Genomic DNA, 24,367 nt, shown 5'->3' on the forward strand with positions numbered 1-24,367 from the left:
TTTCACAAGAATTATAAATTTTATAATTAAAACAATCTGCTAATATAGAAAGTTTATTTGGACTTAAGAAATTGTTACTCATGTGGATACTTTAAAGTTAATTTAATATTAGAAAAAACCTTAAAAATAATTTTTAATTCGTACTTTTTTCGTGTTTAAATATTTAAATATTTTATACTAAAATTATATTATGGTTGTTTCCCAAACCGGCATCAAGAATTATTTAATTATTTTTATAATCTGTCATAACTATTACAATAACATGAATATAAAATATGGACAATTGTACAATAATAATATAAGATGATATGTTAAGGGTATAGGTATAGGTATAGTATAGGTAGTTAAGTTGAGAAATATTATAAGTTTTTAAAATAACAAATCGTCATTTGTTAAAAATAATATAATTTTACTGGAACAGCAGTAGTAAGTTATCTTCATATGAAGCATGTGTGATACATTGATACAAATACTCCAAAAAAGTGTATAAACAACATGATCATTGTTAACTAAATTCAGCACAAGAACATGTCAGCTCTAGAGTTATCCTGTTGTTCTTACGGATAATACATTTAATCGGACGAATTCTTTTAGGTTAAATTGGCGAAATAATAAAGCCAATATGTATCACATAAACATTGGTTGACTTCTTCATTATCAAAATATGACATCACATTCGAAAAGAATTATAGCTACTTGGTCATTGCACTGATACCTATTTGTTATGTACCTATGCAGGTTATGCTTTTATGTTATATTTGTCATGACTATTATATCTAAATTAATAAATTATTATATTATAACTTTTTATATACTGAGCGGAGCGATGAATGTTTTGATTTAACAATGATGTAGGTTTTTTATTTAATTTATTTTTTATTTTTTAATATATTGTTAGGTATTTTTTATGGTTTCAAAGAGCGAAGAATATATCTATTGGGTTGACAATTATTTGTTTTTATGATGTAAATTTATTATTGGTGTTAACTGTCGCCTTCTGGACCAATAAAAATGCGATGATCTTAATTTTTATGAGTGTTTTCTAATACAAAATTAGAACCAAAACTGTATTAAAATTATGGAAAATTCCCAGTACTAACCTTTCAAAATAATCGGATGAAACTAAAAATAATGACAAAAAACGAGAATAATAATTTTTACAGCAGTTTTTAATTACGTCATGGCTTTTTTTTGAATGTATTTTAGACATATTTTCAATATTTTTGGGTTTTTTTTTTTAGATATTTATAGATATTTGAAATATTTGAAAAGCGAAACTTGTTATACCACATTTTTTTAAAGTTTATTCTTCACCATTCACAATGTGTTTATAAGTCTTTAGAATTGTTTTTTATTCAAACATTTTTTCTATAAATATCTTCTCTAATAATTGTTGTTATTTGTTTTGATTTTTTTTTCTGTTTGATTCAAACAATTTTGATCGTAGTAGATAAAATCCATTATTACTAATCAATCGTTTTCTATAATAAACGATAACATTTAAAAATATTTAGATTATTTTCATGTTTATTATTTCTACTCAAAACGTCTGTATAATTGTATTATAATTAATATCAATAATAGGTTTATGATACACAATATTCTAATAATTGTTCTATGATAATAATAAATTGTGAAGGTTTTGGATAAAATATGTTCAACATAACAAATTACTGATTAGTAATAGAAAACGAAATTCCGAATAACAACAAATATAATATAATATATTATATCATACAAATATAGACTGACACACGGTTTCCACTCGTAATCGTTTTTCGTACCTATAGTTAATGATTAATCATTTTTCTTAAATTTAACAAATCCATCACAGTGGTAACCTTCTCTTTCAGTGCTAGAAACCTAGTAGCAAAGTGACTTCTCCGGTTTTTCTAAAGCCGTTTACAATCTAATTATTCCGGTGACCATCGTCGTACAATCGTAACAACTCGAACAACTCGTAAGTTCGGTATTTATTTTGTTTTTAATCGATTCGTCATGTATTATCATTTATCAATTATCACTAATCATACAGCTATTAAATAACCCACCAAATAAATTCCTAAAGAAATCCTTCATTATTCATTCCCTGCCAGTGTTATGAAGTACAAGGTCATATGACATTGTGGGAAATATCACCAGATGCATAGGTAATATTATCTCGTTTTACGTAAAAAAAAAATTATTTTTAGTTATTTTTATGGTACTAGTTTGATTATCCACCGACATGCGTGCACAAGTCTATACTCGACGTTCTACCAAAATGAAACGGGAACGCCCACACCGATCGATTTCCGTTTAAATGAGAACTATTAGCTATTTTTATTTAATTCGTTACGCTTTTTTTTGGGGGATGTGTATGTTATTATTTATAAACAAATGCCGTTTACCTACAAAAATTATATCTGCACAGTACACACAAAGAATACTTATAGTATCGTTTTGTAAAATTATTCTTCATATTATTTCTAGGAATAGACACTTGATTCCATTCAAATCGTATGACGATTTGTTGTTAATATTAAAACCATAGTACCATACTATAACAATATAACATCTAACATTTATTATGATTTATTGATAAATACAAAATTCGTAATATAGAGAAATTCATTAAAGATAATTTCCGCATGATTCAGAATGGAGGACATGGTTCTCAAAAATTATTGGTTCAACAGAAGATTTCAGTAAATGGAAGTTCGTTATATAGAAGTTTCACTGTACACTATAATATTTCCATACAGTTAAAATCATACTTTTTATCGGGTGATTCGGTTGCTTTTAATTTTTAAACGATAAGCTGGTATGTTAAATATTGTTAAACATTTATAATATGTAAAATATTCACTAATAATTTATACAGAATAGATGAGTGTAAGAAAAAAGAAAATATGTGCAGTATCATTTTTTTACAATGAAATTCTGCCTCCTGGTATTATGGAACATATTTCTATATCATGCTGACCTATGCATAGAATATAGGTTCTTGAAAAATCGTCAATTCCAAATGGCCGCAAGTAATAATATTATTATTATGTTTCAATATTGTTGTAGTCCATTATGGCTTATAAAATATATTCCGATATAATTTGTAATACGTATCGTAATTCTGTAGGAATAATTTTAAGTCTAATACAATATTATAGATAATATTATATAAATGAAAACTCTCAAATCAATAACAATAATAATATGCGTTTATTACTATTATTAGATAGATACCTATATTAAATAATATATTACGTTGGTATAGTTTGACAAAAATATATTGTCAAAGAAGGAATATATAATATTATTATATTGCTACATGTTGTTGACCTGGGCACTATACGACGTGCATTCGCAAACTGGAGTTCGGTGAAGTGTGTGGGATGTGAGGTGTGTTTTTTTCTTTTTCTTTTTTTAAAAAAATAAAGAGCTTTTACTTTGACATGGTATACGAACGTGAACGTGAACGTGAACATGTACATAACAATTCAAAATAATATATGTATATATATATATTATAAGTATGCACTATAATATAATATATCTATATTTGTGACATTGTTCGTACTTTCGTAGTGACCCGTTTCCTTCATTTCCATATTGCATTGTACATACATACGTAGGAGAACATTATATTTTCATAATTTTATTTATACTGTCAACTGCTATAAATAGACATTCTTGAATGTTCAATGAAAATGTCTACCACCAAAAGTTTGGCAAAAATAATTCTTTTTAAAATCGTACAATATAATATCAATAATATCATTGATATTATTATATTACTACTATATATAGCATTATATAATTTTTGATTAAATCCTAAAAAAAACATTTTATACCGCATGTAGAATTCCAAATTTAATTCCTTCTGTATTTATTTTAATATTTCATTTAATATATTTTTATTTATTTTGCAATTAAAGTTTAGAAGTTTGTAGGTATAACAATCAACAGTATAATTCTTATCGACAACAATTATATAATTACATTTATACGACTAATATATTAGTTTGGAAAATATTAATATTCAAAAGTTACCCTTTGTAATTAATAGTTAATTTTATATTTTTAAACTAAATGTTAATGAACTAGAAATATTTTTAAATATTAATTAACATTGATATTCCAATTCGTTAAAACAGTATGTATCAATGTATTTGACTTTTTTACATCATATAGTTGTTAAGACATATTTTTATTCAAATAAAGTTTCAAGTACACCATAAAGTTTATGACTTTTTATACCATAGGTATCATTATTATTTAATTTGTTAGTACCCTTTATTTTCCTTTTATCTTTTTCTTTATAAAACTAACAAAAAGTGTATATATCTTGATTAGAAGGTTTATTTAACTGATATTAATTCAATTTAGTAGAAAATAATGTTATGCACATCATTTATTTTATTTTACTACTTAAAATTTACGGAAATCTCATTTTAATTATTCACCTATAAGTTGCTGTTTTAAGTTAAAATTGAAACTTTCAATTTGAAAGATATAGCATTCAATACAGTATAGTTGGTATCCATTAGAGTAGATTAAAATATGTTAAGTACAAATAGAAATATAAAATGGAATAATTATATATAAGTAAATGCATTTAGGAAACTAATAATTTGTATTACTTTGTCAAAAGTTGATCAATAGTCTTGTAGGTAAATATAGTACCATAATAAATCATTAAATTATATATATATATACAGGGTGATTTTTTTATCATGAACCACTCATTATTTCAAAAAGTATCAATGTTTTTTAAAATATTTTTTTACAAAGTTTCATATTGTTAAAAAAACAACGTTTTTATGAAAAAATTATATTTTTTAATATTTTTTATCCTTATAATTTTTTAAGTTTTTTACTTTTTTGAATGGCAACATAGAGTTTTAATTTCATATTCCAAAGCAGAATATTTTTCTAAGTATTTTGATACGTAAAAATCGAATTTTGGACGAGTAGTTCATGAGTTATAAGTATTTAAAGTTTAGACAAGCGGAGTAGTGGACAAACATTTTGCGGGGTAACCCCGTACCACTCCACTCCGCCAATCTAAACTTTAAATACTTATAACTCATAAACTACTCGTCCAAAATTCGACTTTTACGTATCAAAATACTTAGAAAAATATTCTGCTTTGGGATATGAAATTAAAACTCTAGGTTGCCATTCAAAAAAGTAAAAAACTTAAAAAATTATAAGGATAAAAAATATTAAAAAATATAATTTTTTCATAAAAACGTTGTTTTTTTAACAACATGAAACTTTGTAAAAAAATAATTTCAAAAACATTGATACTTTTTGAAATAATGAGTGGTTCATGATAAAAAAATCGCCCTGTATATATATATATATATATGTTTTTTTGTTTTTTTTTCTTGACACTAAAAACTTAATTATAGTCTATAATAGTTGTTTGTTATATTTTATTGGTAATAAAATAATAATTCTCAATTAGCAGTTGTAAACCTTTAACTGTTTTTATTTTTTTTTTCACTTATTATAAATTATAATACAATGTCAAAATTAATGACGAACTAATATTTTATTATCTATTTACGTTAAAAATAACTATGTGTATGATATAAGAGTTGAGATGTTTATCATAGTTCATAGGTTCCTATATTATAATATTATAATTATTATGAACTGGGAATACAATTTATTTATTTTGTGTATCGTAGTCCGTTTATAAGTACAGTCATGCAATCCTTATAATAATACCAATGTATTTGTAATTAATATTTATGATTTATCAAAAAAATAAAAAAATAGAATTGATATTATATTAAACATATATACGGATTTTTTTTTTCTATATTTTGTCATGTTTAATCTACAGCGAATCTACGTTATGATTTCATTTTAAATCACAAAAAGTTTTCAGGAACCGGCATTTAATAACGTCTCGATCTTAATATAAAACTATGAAAGATGTAATATTATTAAATAGTTTAAATGTTTAATATTATATTACAATTACATAATATCAATTTTAGCTTTTCTATACTTAATACTTTAACCACTTTCCATAGCTGCTTCGAATTATCAAGCTAAAATTTGCAATGAAAAATAATATAGATTTTGTTCACCATTGAAAAATTTGAAAACATATTAATAAGTTAAAAGTTTACTCCTGTAAAAATATTCATCATGAATTTGGCGATTGCAGTCTATATGACCTTCGCAAATTTTTAAGTTATTACTTTAACCGCCGTCCTACCTAACTTCAATTACAGGTGATCATCAGGAGAAAGAGCTTGAAAGGACTTAGTTAGTGCTCATCGAGATGAGTTCTTAATCCCCACCCTTAAAAAGTGTGATGACTTTTTACTATTATTATTAAATTTGTATCGAATTTTTTTCTAAAAAAACACGCAAAATATCCAAAATGAAATTTTGTATTTGAATTGTTCGAATATAACGTCGGTACACTAACACGTATTTGTAAATACTTCTATCCTGTTACAATAATTTGCTACTCAAATACGGGTACGATGTTCGTACACTTACCGCATGATCGGAACTCTGCATGCTATATTATAATATACAGTTTGTCCTGCTAGGATTTACCCGTTGCGATATCTCCTGAGCAAATACATATATATTATCATAAATCTGTTTTTTTTTTTTATTAGATCCACATAGAAAAGAGCTACATGAATTTTATTTTTAAATTTAATTACATTTTTGGTAAAAAGTTAAAACAAATTTATTTTTATTTTTTAATATTTGAAAAAAATAAAGATACCTTTTTATAGAGTTTGTTTTCCTGAAAACGTTGACATTTCAACATTTAATTTTCATTGATATCATGATTTTTAATATTTTTTTTAAATTTATAGATAATTTATCTAAGATAAAACGGCAATAAACTAGTTTTGTCCGGGCGGCGACTGGCAAGTCACCCTCTACCAGTAATGGGTATATTCTTACGGACACTCTGTATATTATCATATATAAATTCACACAGCACTCAGTAATATTTTATTAAATTATGATTGATCCCATTTCATACGTCTCTAGTCTCTTCTATATAACTCGCCCCACGTATGATAATTATATTATAATATTATTATTATGTAATACTCTAGCTCAAATGATGATTATTGATTAAAAAAAAAAGATAAAAACGCATTCAATACCACGCTGGACCCTTTGAAATACATTTGCTAATAATATTATACAAGTTGAGTAAAAAAAAAATACCACAACTCCGAAAATTCATATCGCTACAACTGTGAATATAATATATTAATTAATTGTAGAACGCTACCTACTATGTAGGGTGTAACAGGTCTATTTGACTAGGCATAGCCGTTTTCGACCAAAAACGTACCCTTCCCTTTTCGGTCCATTCACTTTTCGACCAAATTTAAAAAAGACTGATTCCCTTTACGACCAAATACAAAATTATATAATTATGTAATTTTGACAAATTATTAAAAGTATAAGTTGGTACTGAATAGTACCAAGAAATTTGAATTCGATTTGAAAAACCTTCAAAATTTAAATAAATGAAATAATAGGGATAATTTTTAGTGTGTGTATAAAATTAATATCGTTTTGTAAATAATTTTGTCGCGAATTTTATTTTTACGAGTATTTTTATTTAACAACATTATATGCAACTTTTAAAAAACTATATTATGTAGCAGCAATTATTTTATTTTTTTTGCATATATTATATAAATTTTTGTTTTGGCCGAAAAGTGAATCAGTCTTTTTTAAAGAAAAGTGAATTGGCTGAAAAGGGAAAGGTACGATATTGGTCGAAAAGAGGAAAAGGGTAATAAAAAGATAATTTTATGTTCTATATCCGTAGGTAAACATTTTGTGGAGCTGGAAGCCAAGCTCATCATCGCCATGTTGGTATCCCGGTACGAAATGCTTGTGGACAGCTCTAAGCCCGGTACGTCACCAGACCCGTTGGACCCCAGATCGTTTGAGGGCGTCCGGATGACGGTGACCAATCGGAGCGGCGTCCTAGAGTCTACGATGTGTGCTTCTCTGCGTCAGTTTCAAATGAGCAAAGAAGAGAATGCTGGCGACCGGAAATTCCTGTTTTTCTGAACGCGTCGTTGCGTCGTGATATGATGAGCGGTCCTATGTATTATTATTATTATGTCTGTGTCGTGGACTATTGTTGTAATAATAATATAATTTTAATTTGAAAATGGCATTACCTACCATAGACTTTTTTATAATTTTAATCTGTGAGATTCCACTATGCAATATATTTTACAGTAAATATACCTGTCGTGAAATATAAGTTCTTAATACAATGTTGATTTTTTTTCATCCACCAAGATTTTAAAAATAAAACTAAAAAATATTATAGTTTAGTTCCTCAAAAAAGTATACGGTTAAAAAACGAAAAAAGAAATAAAATTTTGAATTACTGTTTGTTTTTTTTATAAAATAAATTTACAATTTATATACAAGTAAATGTGATGATATACTGACAATATGTGAACACGTTAGGGAAAGGAGTGTCCAGTTTTATAAGAACAAAATGTAGTGAGCGTGTTTGGGCGTATCTCTCTGTATATATTTATATAAGCTAAATTATTTATAAGAAATAGTTTTGAATATTTTATGTTCGTGAACCTTTAGGAGTCATAACTTCTCATAAAAGTCAGTCGAGTAAATGGTAATATGACAGCTTTGTGTTGGTTGGTGTAAAAATAAGAAAGTTGTGACATGTATATATGATTGAATAATTCTTAAATTTTGATTTAGGAGTTATTTTTAGCTCTTGTTTAAGAGACAGTTCTGTCAACACTTGGGGCCAACCGTGGGATATCATTGTAGTTTTGACGTGCATAACTTACAGCGATATCGCAATGGACTATTCCTTTGTAAGATTTTTAGATTTCAATTAGATTCCTCGAAGATTATAGGTGAGAGGCAAATATTGTAAAGAAATTCTAACAACAATTTTTAATAAATTTTGAATTTCAGATAATTACAAAATTTATAACAAATAATATATTAAATAAGGTATTCAATTGATTTTAAATGTATACATTTAAATATATATTTATATATATATATATATCACAAACATAAATTAAGTATGAAGTAGTAAATTTGTGTAACACATTTATTTTTATAAACAATTTTATTTATTAAAATGTAAAAATTAAAATAAATGTTCTATTCATAATGTGTTATTTACTGATCTGATGACGTTTAGTTGAACTGTTGAATACTTATAATATAATTATTATTGTTATTAGCTAGTGTTAGTAGTATTAATATTATTTTGCAAACAATAGAGTCTGCCAGTATGACATTGTCGCTTTCCTATTTGCATGAAAATGCATTAATCTCACCGCGTTCATTATTATACCTTTGTAATATTATTAGATACTAATCAGTCGCACGGTCGTAGGTCTTATATCTTCTAACTCCGTATTTAGTAACGTCTTGTTGTAACTAAATTATTATTATTTTATCTTGAAATAGTCAGTACATTTATCATAATACCCATCATCTCTCTAAGCTGATCCATTGTAGGGAGTTATTTAATTATAACACCATGTTCAATTATTGTGCACGATTAGACTTCAATACAAATAATAGTATATAATATAGTAATAATAGGTACAATTTTGCTAATTCTACACCGTTTGTTATTTATAACATTTTTGTACATTACAGTCGTGCTAGGTACTTGGAATTGAATACGTATTGCTTAATTTTATAAAAACAAAAAATTCTTTAGGTATGCCATTAAAATAAGAGAGTTAGATACTGCAGGTTAAAAAATTCACGTTCCGCATGTAATACGCCATATTATATTTGCCGATAATTAATCATTAGCAATACCTATTTTAATGACATAAGGTAGATAATATAATATTATACACTTTTTTTTTATCTACATATACATTATAATATTGTTTTACACTTTTACCTATCAAAAAAACTGTGCACGCGATACAGTCTAAAACAGAGAAACATTATAATATACATTAACCTCTCGTTTTTCGATTGCGCGGTCGAGATAATTAGGTCTTTTCACACGAATGCATGTGGCCCAAAACACTTACATCTGTATTCGTAATGGTTATTTTATCATTATAATAATAATATTTAAAAATATAAATGTATTGAATTAGTATAATATAATAATATGATAAAAATGTTGGTATGATATTTTTATTCATTTTAACTATTCATCATTATTTCTTATAAATATGAGTTTAAACTACTCATGCAAATATAGGTGAATCGTAATAATATGTGAAAGTTAATAAGTTTAATAACGATTTAAATGAAAATCCGTGGAGTATTAAAACATAAGCTTATTTTATCAAATACTTTATTTATCCAATTTTATTTTATTCCTTGATAATTATTTTTATTGGATATGGTATGTATAGTGTAGTATTTTTCATCATAAAATATTTTGAATACAAAAAAAAAAGGTTATTCTGAATTCTGATACTCGAATAAGTTCGAGAAGAATTCCAACGGACAAAATACACATTTTGCTGTAATTATTGTTTCAGTGTTTCTACCGTAATCATTACAATAGTTCAGTGATTGCATTTTTAAAAAAACAATATTTATGCGAAAGGTGATTAAAGGTTTTAAAAATGTTTTCTACGTATTTTCTACAATTTCCAATACATACCCACCGTTCTTAGTTTAAATTAAAAATTAAAAATACTTAGAAACAAAAATATGGTAAAACTTTTTATGATATTTTATTAAAATTCATGTTAAAAAAGAATTTTAAGTTTGAAATGTGCATAGTGTTACAATACATTTGTTATAATTTTACTAAATGTTAGCATACTTACACATTAAATGTAAGTCAATAAACCATATTATAGAAACAGGGATGACCAACATGAATATGTACACGAGCCATATGGATAAATACAATGATATCAAGAGCCAAAATGTTTATAAATACATTTTATATTTTTTATAATTGCATTGTATTTTATCGTTAGTAAGAAAATATACTTTTTTTTTTAATATAAGACACGAGCCGCAAGTTGGCCACTCCTGATATATAACCATCATAAAAGTAGGCCCCTCTATATCATACACCTATGATGTCCATTAAGTGGTCTTGTAACCATCGTATTTTTAGTCAAAAAATACTTATTTTTGTTAATATTCTTTCTATAAATTATTTCTAACAGTTTACTGTCAATAAAACATGTGCAATGTGCATACAAGAGAATGAATGAAAATTATTTTTCATCCTTTGAATTATCATAAATAAAATTAAAAAAATATTATATGTAATTTTTTTTTGATTATTATTATTCATATTGAATTAAAATAGTTTAAATAATAATAATTTTGTTTGAATACCGTTTTCAAACGTAATTAGGTAATTATTGGAATATGTTTAGATTAGCCATCACTGTTAAAATTAAAACTATTTTTCTATACAGAATATTAAGTGAATAATTGACAAGATTTTAGATTATAATAACATGATATTGATTAATTAATTAATTATATTAGATACCTACACGACAACAATGACACGTGATATTATACAATTATTATAATGATAATAATAATGTATAAATAACGTTTTATTTTGTATGATTGTTATGATAAAATCAAAAAATTACTACATCATTATCTTAGAACAACACACACAAATAATACGAGTGTTGGTATAATTAATATCATGATATAAAAAAAAATAAATTATTAGTTTTTTTTTTTTAGGTGCCCACTCGATACCTATAGACACGTTCGGCAGGTTATAGAATATTTTGAAATTATTATTTGCGATTATTACAGTAAATCTCGTTACGATTTGTTGATATATGATTTGATGAAGAGGAGTAGGTAAGTCAACAAATAGAAAACCTTCTGAAATCACGGTAACTAACTATAGACTACATGTAAAGCATTATTTGACTTGAATCTATATTATTACAATATAGGTATATGGCAGTTTTGATAAGGGTATATTTCCGTTTGACATGGTAATAATTTATCAACGAAACGGTTGGCGTTTGAACGTCACTCGTCATAACACTCAAGTTATCAAATTATTGTCTTCGGATGGTTTTACCATTTTTTTCTTTGTATATACATAACTATAAAAAGTTCGCCTAACTATCTGATGGCTTCATGACATCCCAAATATAGTTTCTCAAAACGTGCGAACTCTTGAAACAATATGAAAATTAATTTAAACTTAAGAGTTTAATATAAATAGGTGCATGATTATTCAATTAGTATTCTAAAAATATAATTTATTAAGTCCATAAAGCTTCAATCAATATTATTAAACTGTTTTCAACTTAATTAGTTGAAAACATTATATAAAATAAACTATATTAATTATAAATTATAATATTATTATGTAGGTGTATATAGTACTTGAATATTGTTATATTTTATGGTAATAGCATTTTGTCTTAAACAGTCACAAATAATGTATCCAATTATAACTAAAAAAAGTTTTTGTAATTAATTATTTTTATATAATACTTTATATTTATGTTTGCGTTTTATACAGAGCACATTAATTAATAAGCAATGTGACAAATAATAATTTACTACCTATTAATTAATACTTTAATCAATAACTTAATATTTCTACTCATAAACTATATAATAAAATAATAGGTATTACATTACGATTTACGAGTATTACGCATACCAAATACGTATAAGTAATATGAAATTAAAAATTAAACGTTTGACTATCACAAAATTTAGAATTTTAAAATTTCCGCATTAAACCTTACACAATATTTAAACTGATGAATAATACCCTAAAGTTTGAAACTTTATAAAAAATGTATTATGTTAGTGTTTCGTAAGGAAAATATTGAATGTATTTCCATAAGTTACAAAATAACACTCAACATAGTATGTTATCAGAATATTATATGACTTAAGGAAATATTTTAACCTAATTATAAAATTATAAACTTATTGTATAGTTATTTTTAGATTATTTTTTCTATTTTTATTTTCATTTTTTTTTATCATTAAAGCAATGAATTATTATTAATTTGGAATCACAGAAACGTTAAACATGCTTACATTTAGTCTAATGGCTATTTCATTATATGTAATTTATAATTAATTTAATTTATAAAAATATTATTTCAAAAATAATGTGTTTTTCCACTAGACTGTCTAGTAATTAAAACAAAAATGTGTAATAGTTTTAACAGATTATTATTTTTGAACATATTAATATCACAGAATGTATTCATGATTTAAATAATGTACAATGGGATATAGTTATGATGAACAGTGTTTTTTGTAAAACTATCTACATGATACATAATAAATTTAATGAAACACAATATTATTTCAATAACTTTTTTTTATATATCTAATATATACAGTAGTGTCCATTGGGGGTTAATTAAAATATTAAACCAGCTAAGCCAATAACAATACGAAAAAAAATCCGATGTGCATACTTATGCGTTTGGTTACAACATGATCTACAACTCATTATTTTAATGATCATTTTCAACAAAAAAAGTGGAATTCTTTTCAATAATAATCAACATCAATAACAGTTTATAGGTAGATAGTCATATTTAAAAACTTACTATTTATTAATGAGAAAATTCTGATTGCTGACGAATAATATTGTGACTTTTTGTGGTTAAATAACCGTTAAGAAGCCTATTTTAATTTATGTTCAAATGTACATGCAAATTATAATATAGTACAGATGTTTATATAATATAAATAAATTAAATTAAAAATGAACCCTACTCATTCTCATATTTTTTGGATAACTTGACGATAAAAACCAATTCTCTAATATACGGAGGGGTTACGTCTATCCACTTTACATATTTCTGGTAAACAATAAAAATACTACTATCACGGCATGATAAAGTAAAAATAGAAATGTCAGCAACTATGTGGTACGTATCATGTTCGCTGACAACTTCATATCCTGACAATAAGACTAGTTTCCCTCTTTTCATTGGTAGAATAATCTGTAATATACTGCAGAATAATGTGAGTTGCGTATTTTTCGGGATGATTTAATGGCCAACGAAATAAAGCTAACCCACGACTTTAACTGCCAGACCAAAATTCGTATTGTTTCTGACAAATCTATAACTATTTATGTTGACAGTGTTGAAACCAATTATGGATCACAGTACCTATATCAAAGCACAACGAGATGCAACCGTAATGGATTTAGTACGATATTGTTTTTATTTATTTTATTTTATTAATAATTAGTTTCATGCTATTATACGATACATCATTATTATTGTTTTGAATAGAAGCAAGGGCCAAAGATACGATCTTTTGTTGAAGTTAAACGTTTGAATTATTAATAGAAAATAACTGAATATATTATTTGTTTGAAGTACCTAAACAATTTTATTCGTAGTTAACTCGGTATTTCCACGAACAATAAAGTCGTTTGTCGAGAAAAACAACGTTCCCGTTTTAGATATTAAATCCACCGTATCTGCCGATCAGTATACTACGTTGCGTCACGACAAGAACGGTATAATACTCAGCCATCTTTGATCCTTAATAAATTACATCCGAGAACGAGCGAACAAGCTTAGTTCAGAGGTAAACAACAATGTGTTTGGCAATTCTGACGATACAGAAAACACACAGAAACGTGATAAAAATTTCACTTCTGTTGGGTTTACATAAGCAGATGATGAAATTTAAAATAAAAAGTCGAAATCGGTTAAGCTCCAGCCTTCAATGGAAATCGTATACGACAGTGTATCGACTAAGACCTCAGAGAAATAATGGTAATAATAAAAATAATAATAATAACAAGCCTTGACGTCTTTTTTCAGATTTTAGAGAACTCCACCAGATTGAACTACCTACACTCCAAAAAAGTAGGTTAGCAATCAAATTTAATTTTATCCGCTGCTTTGGGTCCGCGACAAACAGATTTGTACTGGCCAAATTCCATCAATAATTGTCTCATCATAATTATCATGAATTTTACTTTAAAGCTCCATATTTACTCATGTATATTATATTATAATAAAGTGCAACTAGCTCAGCTGGCTAGACCAATTAAATGAGGTGTTTATGTCTATATGTTTTAAAAATGAATAAATTATACTCCTACTAAAAATTTAATCCGCTATATAAACTTTGAATGCTTATCAATAAAAATAAAAATAAACTATTTATTTAATATTCGTTGTGTAATATATCAACATTTAAAAATAAATATGTAAATGGTGGTACTGCTACTGATTATCAGACCAAAAGTACATAGATTTCAAGAAAATATAAATCAACTTTATTCTAAACATAAAGCAATTATTGTAATTATTTAGAACTAAATAAAAGAAATTGTTTGTCCCTTAAAAAACATAAAACTGCCATATGTGATACCAAAAAAATAAAAAGTTATCTATCCATACGGATTTGAATTTTTCGTCAGTGAATGTAAGTATGTACTTCCTTTTTAAAAAAATTAAATTGGAAAGATATACAATAAACATATGACCCAAATACCAGCTAGCGAATAAGCAAACGTATTAGATGGTATTAGAAGTATCTATAAGTGTGTAATGATATATACATTATGATATATCATTATTTAGAATTACAATAAAATGTCAATACAGCTGCACAGATAAAAGTTGAAAAATAAAATATCTTTAATCATTAAAACACTTTTAGATTAAAGAAAATAAACAGAATATTATTTATACAACTATATAAACATTAAACAAACTACTAATAATTAACTTACTCTTGGATTCTGGACAGTAAATAATCATAATCTCTGCAGCTGTATAAACATAAATTATTTAGTACATATTATAACAATTTACTTATATAATGTCACGGAAATGAGTAAGGCGGCAACTCGCCTAAGTCGAGTACAAAGTCGGCCATCAATATCTATAAAAGCAAACACGACAATCAACACCGTGCTCAGTCATCCAGTAGCTCACCCGATGTTATATTTTTAATAATTTGTAAATTGTATATGTGTCGCTTTTTATAAGTAGAATAAATTAAATTTGCTGTAATTATTTTTACCGACTTGTTCAATCATAACATTTTAATATACCTCTCACTATTCTGGTCAGATCGACTTCAACTATACATTGGATTATACAAGATAGTTTTCTACCTGAGGGTTCTTCGAAAGGTAAGTAAAAATTATACATAACAAATATTTTAATACATTTATTTGTTTGGAAAGGAAAAACTCTCGTACCTATCCCCCGTAATATATTTCATGAAGTGATGAGTTAGAAAAATATATAATAATAATTCAACACTTAATATACCTTTCAATACTATCATTTTCTTACTTCATATTTTTAACTCATTACAAGTGAAAGTCAAAAACAGGGGGGGGGGGTGGTTAAAATAGGGGAAGTGCCCTAGGGTATCAAAAGTATTGTAATATATCAAAGAACGGACATTTTTAAAAATATGTATCCTTAATAAGGATGCTAAATATTATTGCCCTAAGACATTAATGAAAGTTAGCATGGCTTTTATACTACTTTCTGTTTTTATCATATTACAAGTCGCTTCCTATACATAGTATTATCGAAGTAATAAAAGATAACCCATGCAAAAACATAATATTATTGTGTATCAGACGTTGATGTCACTAACGCAGAACACGGTAATATTATAAAACACTTTAAATTATATTATGATTGTGGATTTTTCGTATTTCAATACTATGGATTTAGGAGTACCTACCTAACCTACCATACACAACGTTATAAAATATTACTGTACAAACATGATATAGTCTCGGCTTAATCCTATACAGATTACTATATAGCAACAAAGGCATTATTAATTTATTATGATGAATTAGGACAATCGAACGCAGAAGTTTTAGACCCGAGCTTTTCCAATTAGGCTCGATTGGAGTTGAAACGATTTAAAACAACAAGTTTTAACTTCAAGACATCGTGAGATATAGTAGTTTGGTGTGGTACCTACTACTAACCTAATATAACAATTATTATGCTTAATAATATCATTACAATTTACAATACACTACGTGTAGTTTAAATAGTAGGTATATTTTAAATTAACAATGTTTTTGAAAAAAAAAAGCAGGAAGTATCATTATATATATGGTGGCTATTCTTCTGTCGAACGAATCACTGTCAGATTTATAATCCTTACCACATCATTATTGCCATTTAATAGGGTACAAGTTTATTAATTAGAAATAAAACTACACATTTGTGATGTAATTGTTTTTAGTCGACTGTCAATCAACGTTTTCGTGAATTTGATAGATTTATTTTCTTGCGCTTACATCAATAAGAACTTTGTTCATTATTTGTTGCTATAATCGTGATACGTATACAATTATAGCAATTAACACATTTTTAATGGTTATTAATGAACATAATAATTTATTGGGTTGGAAAAATCATGAAACTTTTTTCCAAAGTACTCACTATAATTAAATATTTCCATTATTTCACCAAAGTGAGTACCAAACGAATCATTTATGTATTAGTTTAAAATAGAATTTATTATTTTTGTTGTAACTCGATTGATTAATAAAACATAATTATTTTCTAAAGCGTTGCGTGTGAAAAATACTAATACAGTATATAATTTTTGGATTTTTGGACATGTATTTTTTAAATAAATCATTTTTTCTTTATTCTTAAAAGACAAGATTTATGTTAAGTTTATGTCCATTAAAATGAAAATGGATAGGTAGTGATATAGAACGAAGTATAAGATTTTGCTTAGTTGAAATTATTATAATATGATCCTTGTTATTAAATTAAAATTTTATCAACAGTTTTACAAACAAATACTGTCATGTTAACTTTTATTATAAATTTATTATCTTTATATTATTGAGTACTTAACAAATAAATGCCATCCATTTATATTTTAAGAAATTAAAATTCACACTTTATAGTCAAATATCTAACTTGAAGCATGCGCCATTAATTATTATACATCAAAACATAATAAATATATTAAATATATTGTATTATATTCCGAAACATCATTTTTTAAAAACGATCATAATATGTAATTTGTTTAGCATTATAAAATGTAATGCAGTATGTATACATACCTACTTGTATTTATATTATATAGTGTAAAAAAATGGAAAACCGAATTTATAAAATGAAAATAAAGTTAAACAAAATTTTTTTAATATTATGAACTATCTCAACTCCAGTACTAATCCTCTCATTAAAGATATGGCTTCACTGCATATCCCAGGCAACCCCTCGAAGGCTCAAAAGAAATTGGAATCGAGATCTCCTTAAGTGATCTAAATCCAACTATAAGTTTTTAGGTGTTACCAATGGGTGACTTCCTTAAAAGTTGTTGTTTTTTTAAAAAAATTATGTATATATTCTATATCAAAATTACTAAATGTGCTTGTTGTACAGATTGTTTTTGAAAAAAAAAAAATATTATAAACTATTTTTACAAAAACAAATATATATATATAATAAATAATTAAATGTATCACATAATGGGTACTCCTATATTCTTAACATTTTATAATATAAAATATTTGCTCCACTCTTTTATTTTTCGACAAATTAATTGTATTCCTTTACATTTTGTATACTAGCTTAACTAATATTGTTATTAGGAATCTTAATTTTTGAGCCATTTGTAAACAATAATTATTCATTAAAAGAAAAATAATGTTGTTATTGCATCACACTCTATAGTCAAAACGATATTTACGATGAAGTATTAGTCATATTGAATATTTGTACAAAATTTATTATTAAGAAGTTAAATTAAAATCTATAATATTCATGAGTAATAACTCATTACTATTAGGTACAAATGTAGTCTCTCTATATTAATCTTGTGTGATCCTAATTGGAAAATACTGAAATACCATAATATCTTTATAAATTTCATATTTCATATAGGAAACTTCATTATATAGTGTGCTTTAACCATAAATCATTAGTGTTAGTGTAACATTACTCTAACCTGTGTATTTGTATAATATATGGTTACAAACAAACAGTACATACTCAACTTAACATAAAATTAATGTTGTGTTTATTATTTTTTGTAATAAAATTAATAATAATAATAATACAATAGAATACAATCCAACCACTAGTTTCATAATGTTAAGGATCATTAATAAACAAATAGTGTATGATCTATGATAATTGTAAAATTAAATCAGTCAAAAAAAGTAAAAACCCTATTTCCGTTAGAACTCAAAATTTAGATTAAAACTTATTAATTGAAAAAATAAATATTTGTTGAGCCCAATAGTAGAATACTGTCAAGAATTTTCTAAGACTGATTTTAGTAGGAATATTTTATTCTAAATCATAACTTCTTTATCAAATAACTGTGATTTAAAAATATTAGCTCCAATACTATAATCGTTGTTTAGATGGAGTATTGATATTTAGGATAAAACCTACAAATTATAACATTATAGGAATCATCGTATACAATATTTTAATTTCAATAACATATCTCAAAATATAAACTACCTATTGATTTATTCTATGATATCGAATGGGAAGCTATTATATGTATATCATACTACTGTTGTCTGTTTGGGAAGCTAACCCTAAACGAAAACAATATAAAGTTAGGTAAGATATTTACTGTTCGTTTTATAATTTATATGTATCATCTAATGTCCTAATAGCAATAATAAACAAATGAGCAAAAACGATCCTCCAGTATGTTCTAAATGCGGCACTGAATTGTCAATAAATGACCGAATGTCGTTCATACTCCGAATCAAGGCTGGTCTCAAACCATCACAGAGGCAGAACTACAAAATAAAATATGACAATTGTAAATAATATAGTTGTCAATAATGTAATCTTAACCCAATGAAATAAGAAATTTGTAACCCAATGGCCTATGTCACCGAGGGTATATTTTGTTTAATAATAAAAAAAAAAAAAATAATAATCATTATTTTTTTTTTTTTTTTTTTATTAGGAAAGAGCCCTCGGCACCATAGGCCATTGGGCTTACAAAATATGAATAGCTTAAATTAAATATTTACAGTAAGAAACGTACACGAGAGAACTTAATTCTAGATTTTGGATTGAAGGTTTGCTGTTGTGATGAATTGGATGATGTCTGTTATGGCCTTGGGATGATTTTGAAGTATTTCGGAGAGTGATTCGGAAAGGTTGAGGCTTGATCGGATGTTGTGGTATGTGCGGCATTCGGTGAGTAAGTGTTTAATGGTAATTTGGACGCCGCATGTTGCGCATGTTGGAGGATCTTCTTTAGCCATTAAAAAACTGTGCGAAATTTGAGAGTGGCCGATTCTCAGTCTCGTTATGATAATAAACATTATTATTTAGGTATGTAAAATGCACTTCAGATAAGTTCAACGGCTATAAGGTGTGTTAATCCGACTTATATAGAGTGTGTGTTACATAGACGCATGTCGCATGCTGTTGATTAGTTGACACCTTTTAATTAACACAATGCTATACATTAAGCAAAAATATACAATGACTATATTGGTATCTATTATTATTTATTTTTAACAGACACATATTGGACTCGAAAACGAATGGTATGAAGTACGTAAAGCCACGATGAGATACGTTATTTCCCGCAAAACCAAATACTGTGAACAATTATTATTATGTACCTGTGTGACGTACTGCATTACTGATTAGCTGAGAGTTTGCAATCTACCAGATGGGATAACTACTGTGATATATTTACACAAACACACACACATACTTGTTAGATCAATACGTTAACATCACAAAGTTCATCATACACATAAGTAAACAAACGGTTAAAAGATAATGAGCAGATGCCTACTAAACTAATATATAATAATTAAAATAATAAAAACGAAAACAAAAGCAAAAACATAATATACAATTATGTTTCATTATAACAGATTCTTATGATATTATACGTATATATTTAGAATATATTGGGTGCATCTGCGTAGGTGGGTTGATATCAGTTCGACTATTTTATATTGGAGTTTTTACATTACATGAAATGTAACATGATGATGAAAAAACTAAACATTAATAATAATAATTTAAGTTTTCTATATTTTTAAAATCCCTATTGCATCTTAAATATTATGTACAATAGGTACATCAAACAATTTAACATTGTCAAAAATGAAAACTGAAAATATATTAGTTATGAATTACTTACACCGTTATGGCTCTATATTAGATATGTCGTTTCTCCATAACAGTACCATATTCATAAAAATGTAGGAAATTATTTTACAATTCATAGGTGTACAAATTGAAAATAAATTAATTTCATACTATCAGATAAAATAGATAAATATTTTATTGAAAAAATTGTACCAAAAAGTAAGTAATAATTTTGACTTTTTGAGAATAAAAATTAACATCCATATTCTCATTTCTATTAAATATTACAAAATGGGTGAAAATAATTTTCTACATTATTTTCAAAATGTATTCCACTTTGTATTCAGTTAAATATACTGTTGATTTTAAAATAAATATTTTGTATTTTTATTCATACTGTAATGTATCTTTGTTATCTTATAATTATGTGTTTTACTACTATATATTTTATGTGTAGCAATGTAGCATATTATGTCTTTGTGTTGTTTTTGCTTTATTATTTTGAAAAACAACCAATTTTTTTTATGAAATTATAACATAAAATAATAATAACAAACTTTCAAGAAGTTAAAATTTAAAACCATTTAATTGAGACAAATAAATATTAAAATTATTTTTCAAAGTGATTAAAATATATATATTTCCAATCACTTAAATTTAATATTTTAAACAATTTAAATAAATTTATGTATGTAGCCTACAAAATAAACAAAAAATATGATTATAATATTTAATAATAATTTCTATAGTATACCGTGGTTAATTTTTTCCATGAATTATAAAATTTTAACATTAAAGCATAATTGCATTATTCGTAAATGCAAATATCGTTAATTAACCATCGCATAAACAGTGTACTTAAGTTTTAATTAAAATAAATATTTAAAGATATTAAATATATGAGATATTTTTCGGTAAATTATTTTTATAATAATACTTATCTTATTTAAATTTCAGATACGAAGTTTATTGTTTCAATTTTGGACTTACACTGTAATACGGGAGTATATGAACTAAAATTTGTTTTAAAATAATAAATAAATACCAGAATAAGTTAAAATAATTGAAATATAATTATCTAGTGTTTACAAAAATTACTTGAAATACATGAGTTTATTTTCGTCATATATTTTACCTATGTAGATTGTAGGTATATAAATCGCAAAGTTGACAGTAAAATTCAGACTTAAAAAAAAAAAAAAACTTAATTACATAAAAAACTGAAAGTTTATGTAAAAATTGTACCTCGTCAAGTTAATCAGTTGTATTTAAATCCAATGATTAATTATTGCATATGAAAAATTATTCTCAGTGAGATAGAGCTCCACTCATTAGAGAGTGGGACAGTCACTATTTCTATTGATAATATTTTATGATTCATTTTTACATAAGTAATTTTAAATATTAAACTATATATAATGCATATTGAACTTATAATAATTTATCAAAAATTATAAAAATATATATTATTAAAAAATAATTTAACATATTAAGTATATTATTAATGCTAATAACTTACAAGTCAATAACATCGATAACTTCGTACCATTTAATAGTGTGAATTGATTTATGGTAAGTACCTGGTTAAATTTAGTCTCGAAATTATGACAATTTTACGGTGTATAAAAAAATATAGTCTTATGCGTAATAAAAAACAAACTGATAAATATTTAATTGATTTATGTTTTGTTATTCAACATAACAACATAAAGAATAATATTTTTCGTTAAGATGTTGAAAATTAAACCTCTAAAAGTCTACCATTTTTTTTAAACCATTAAGTTTTTCGAATATAATTAAATATGTTATCAATATGAATTTTAAATGGCTATAAGTAGCAACATATGAATAACTATTATGAAAATCATGTTATTTCTAAAACAGTAACTCTAACAGTTATACTTATTCATTTTTTAATTACAACAAAACATACCTATTTTTAGTTTTTAATTTTAATTATTGATTATTTTAAAAATTTAGTTCCGGAAATGTTTTATTTTTAACTCTTAAGATAGAATTTGATTCGATTTGCTACCAGAAACTAGTTATAATCTTAAAAATTGAAAATTGAAGCATTTTTGTTGCTCCAAAATATGATGAAAATCATTAAAAAATAACCACATTGGTTTAAAATCAATAATTACATTCATAGCTGTCCTTAGACTCCAGACCCTAAAAAAACAAACATTGTATAGAAGTTTTACTAAATACTTATGATTTTGATTTAATTACACGAATTTTTTTACCAGTATGGAAATCTTTTCAATAATAATTAAAGTTCATAATATGTTAATACCTATTCCACCTATAATAACGATATTATGGTAGTTATGTGGTATTTAATATCATAACTCCAGTATCTATACATAATATTATATTATCTAACTGTTATGTGTAATTTATTTATTTTGTAACATAAAATATTATAATAATAATAATGCAAATTATTAATATACAGTATGTTCACAATATGAGGTACCACTTAATATTTCCTCTGGATGACCTTGGATTGAAATGGGATTTTCGGGAGGTAATAGGGAGTACCTAAATACACATCGTCAGGAAAAATTCAAATCTGTAACTCTCTCGATATGCGCATGCGCAATACAACTTACTTTTTTTTTAATGACAACACCAACTTTTTTATACGGATTCAAGTAGAGTATTTTATTTCAAACAATTTTTGTATAAAAAGTTTTTTTCTAATTATAAAATTGGCAAAGTTACAGGATGGTCATATTTAATATTTATGTAGGTATAATCAAGTAAACTAAATACAAGTGGCATGTAATAATTTTACTGAAGATCAAATAAAAGGAGCAATATCACGATAGTTGTTGAGACGTTTGAAATCATGTTTGTAAAATCAAGGTGGAGACTTTGAACAATTTATCAGATAAAAGTATCAATAAGTTAATAGTAATAAGTTCTAAAATTGTTGGATATGTTAATTCAATAAAATTTAAATAAACAAATTCGTAGTATTAATTTTTTTAATTTTCTTTACCTTTAACTATTTTTATTTATTAACTTGTAGATAGAGTAAATAACGGTAGTAAATAATTTATTTTAGTCTTCTTTGTATGTAAGTAGCAAATTAAAAATATAAAAATAGGTAGCTCAATATTATAAAATCAATATTATTAAAATGTCATTAAAAGCAGATTATAATACCTACATAAATATTAAATTTGACCATTCTGTAACTTTGCCAATTTTATAATTAGAAAAAAAATTTTTATACAAAAATTGTTTGAAAAAAAAATAAAAAATAAAAAATATTCTACCTG

General features: G+C 25.3%; 2 protein-coding genes and 2 long non-coding RNA genes across 5 annotated transcripts in view; 2 read left to right on the forward strand and 2 right to left on the reverse strand.

Annotated features, from left to right (window-relative positions):
* LOC107167925 (cytochrome P450 6B4-like) overlaps positions 1-8,276 on the forward strand; it is a 65,006-nt gene extending 56,730 nt beyond the window's left edge. Inside the window, exon 5 of the mRNA XM_015517145.2 lies at positions 7,817-8,276. Within this exon, the coding sequence (XP_015372631.2) occupies positions 7,817-8,064 (248 nt within the window). The 3' untranslated portion in view covers positions 8,065-8,276. The remainder of the gene's footprint in view (positions 1-7,816) is intronic.
* Positions 1-24,367, reverse strand: part of LOC107171054 (protein amalgam-like) — a 344,978-nt gene that overhangs the window by 216,851 nt on the left and 103,760 nt on the right. The gene's annotated exons all lie outside the window — the stretch shown is intronic.
* On the forward strand, positions 13,765-15,029 carry LOC149057983 (uncharacterized). 2 transcript variants are annotated; one of them, XR_016190282.1, is made up of 2 exons: positions 13,765-14,747; positions 14,796-15,029. It is a non-coding gene; the product is annotated as an uncharacterized LOC149057983 (long non-coding RNA). The 2 variants fall into 2 exon arrangements; XR_016190281.1 differs by having other exon boundaries at positions 13,765-14,169.
* Positions 19,548-20,344, reverse strand: LOC149057984 (uncharacterized). The gene is made up of 2 exons (XR_016190369.1): positions 20,008-20,344; positions 19,548-19,753 (listed from the first exon to the last, which is right to left on the reverse strand). It is a non-coding gene; the product is annotated as an uncharacterized LOC149057984 (long non-coding RNA).

The sequence above is a fragment of the Diuraphis noxia genome, unplaced genomic scaffold, assembly GCF_037042655.1.
Source record: "Diuraphis noxia isolate RWA-SAM2 unplaced genomic scaffold, SU_Dnox_SAM2 contig0002, whole genome shotgun sequence".
In the NCBI taxonomy this organism is placed as follows: domain Eukaryota; kingdom Metazoa; phylum Arthropoda; class Insecta; order Hemiptera; family Aphididae; genus Diuraphis; species Diuraphis noxia.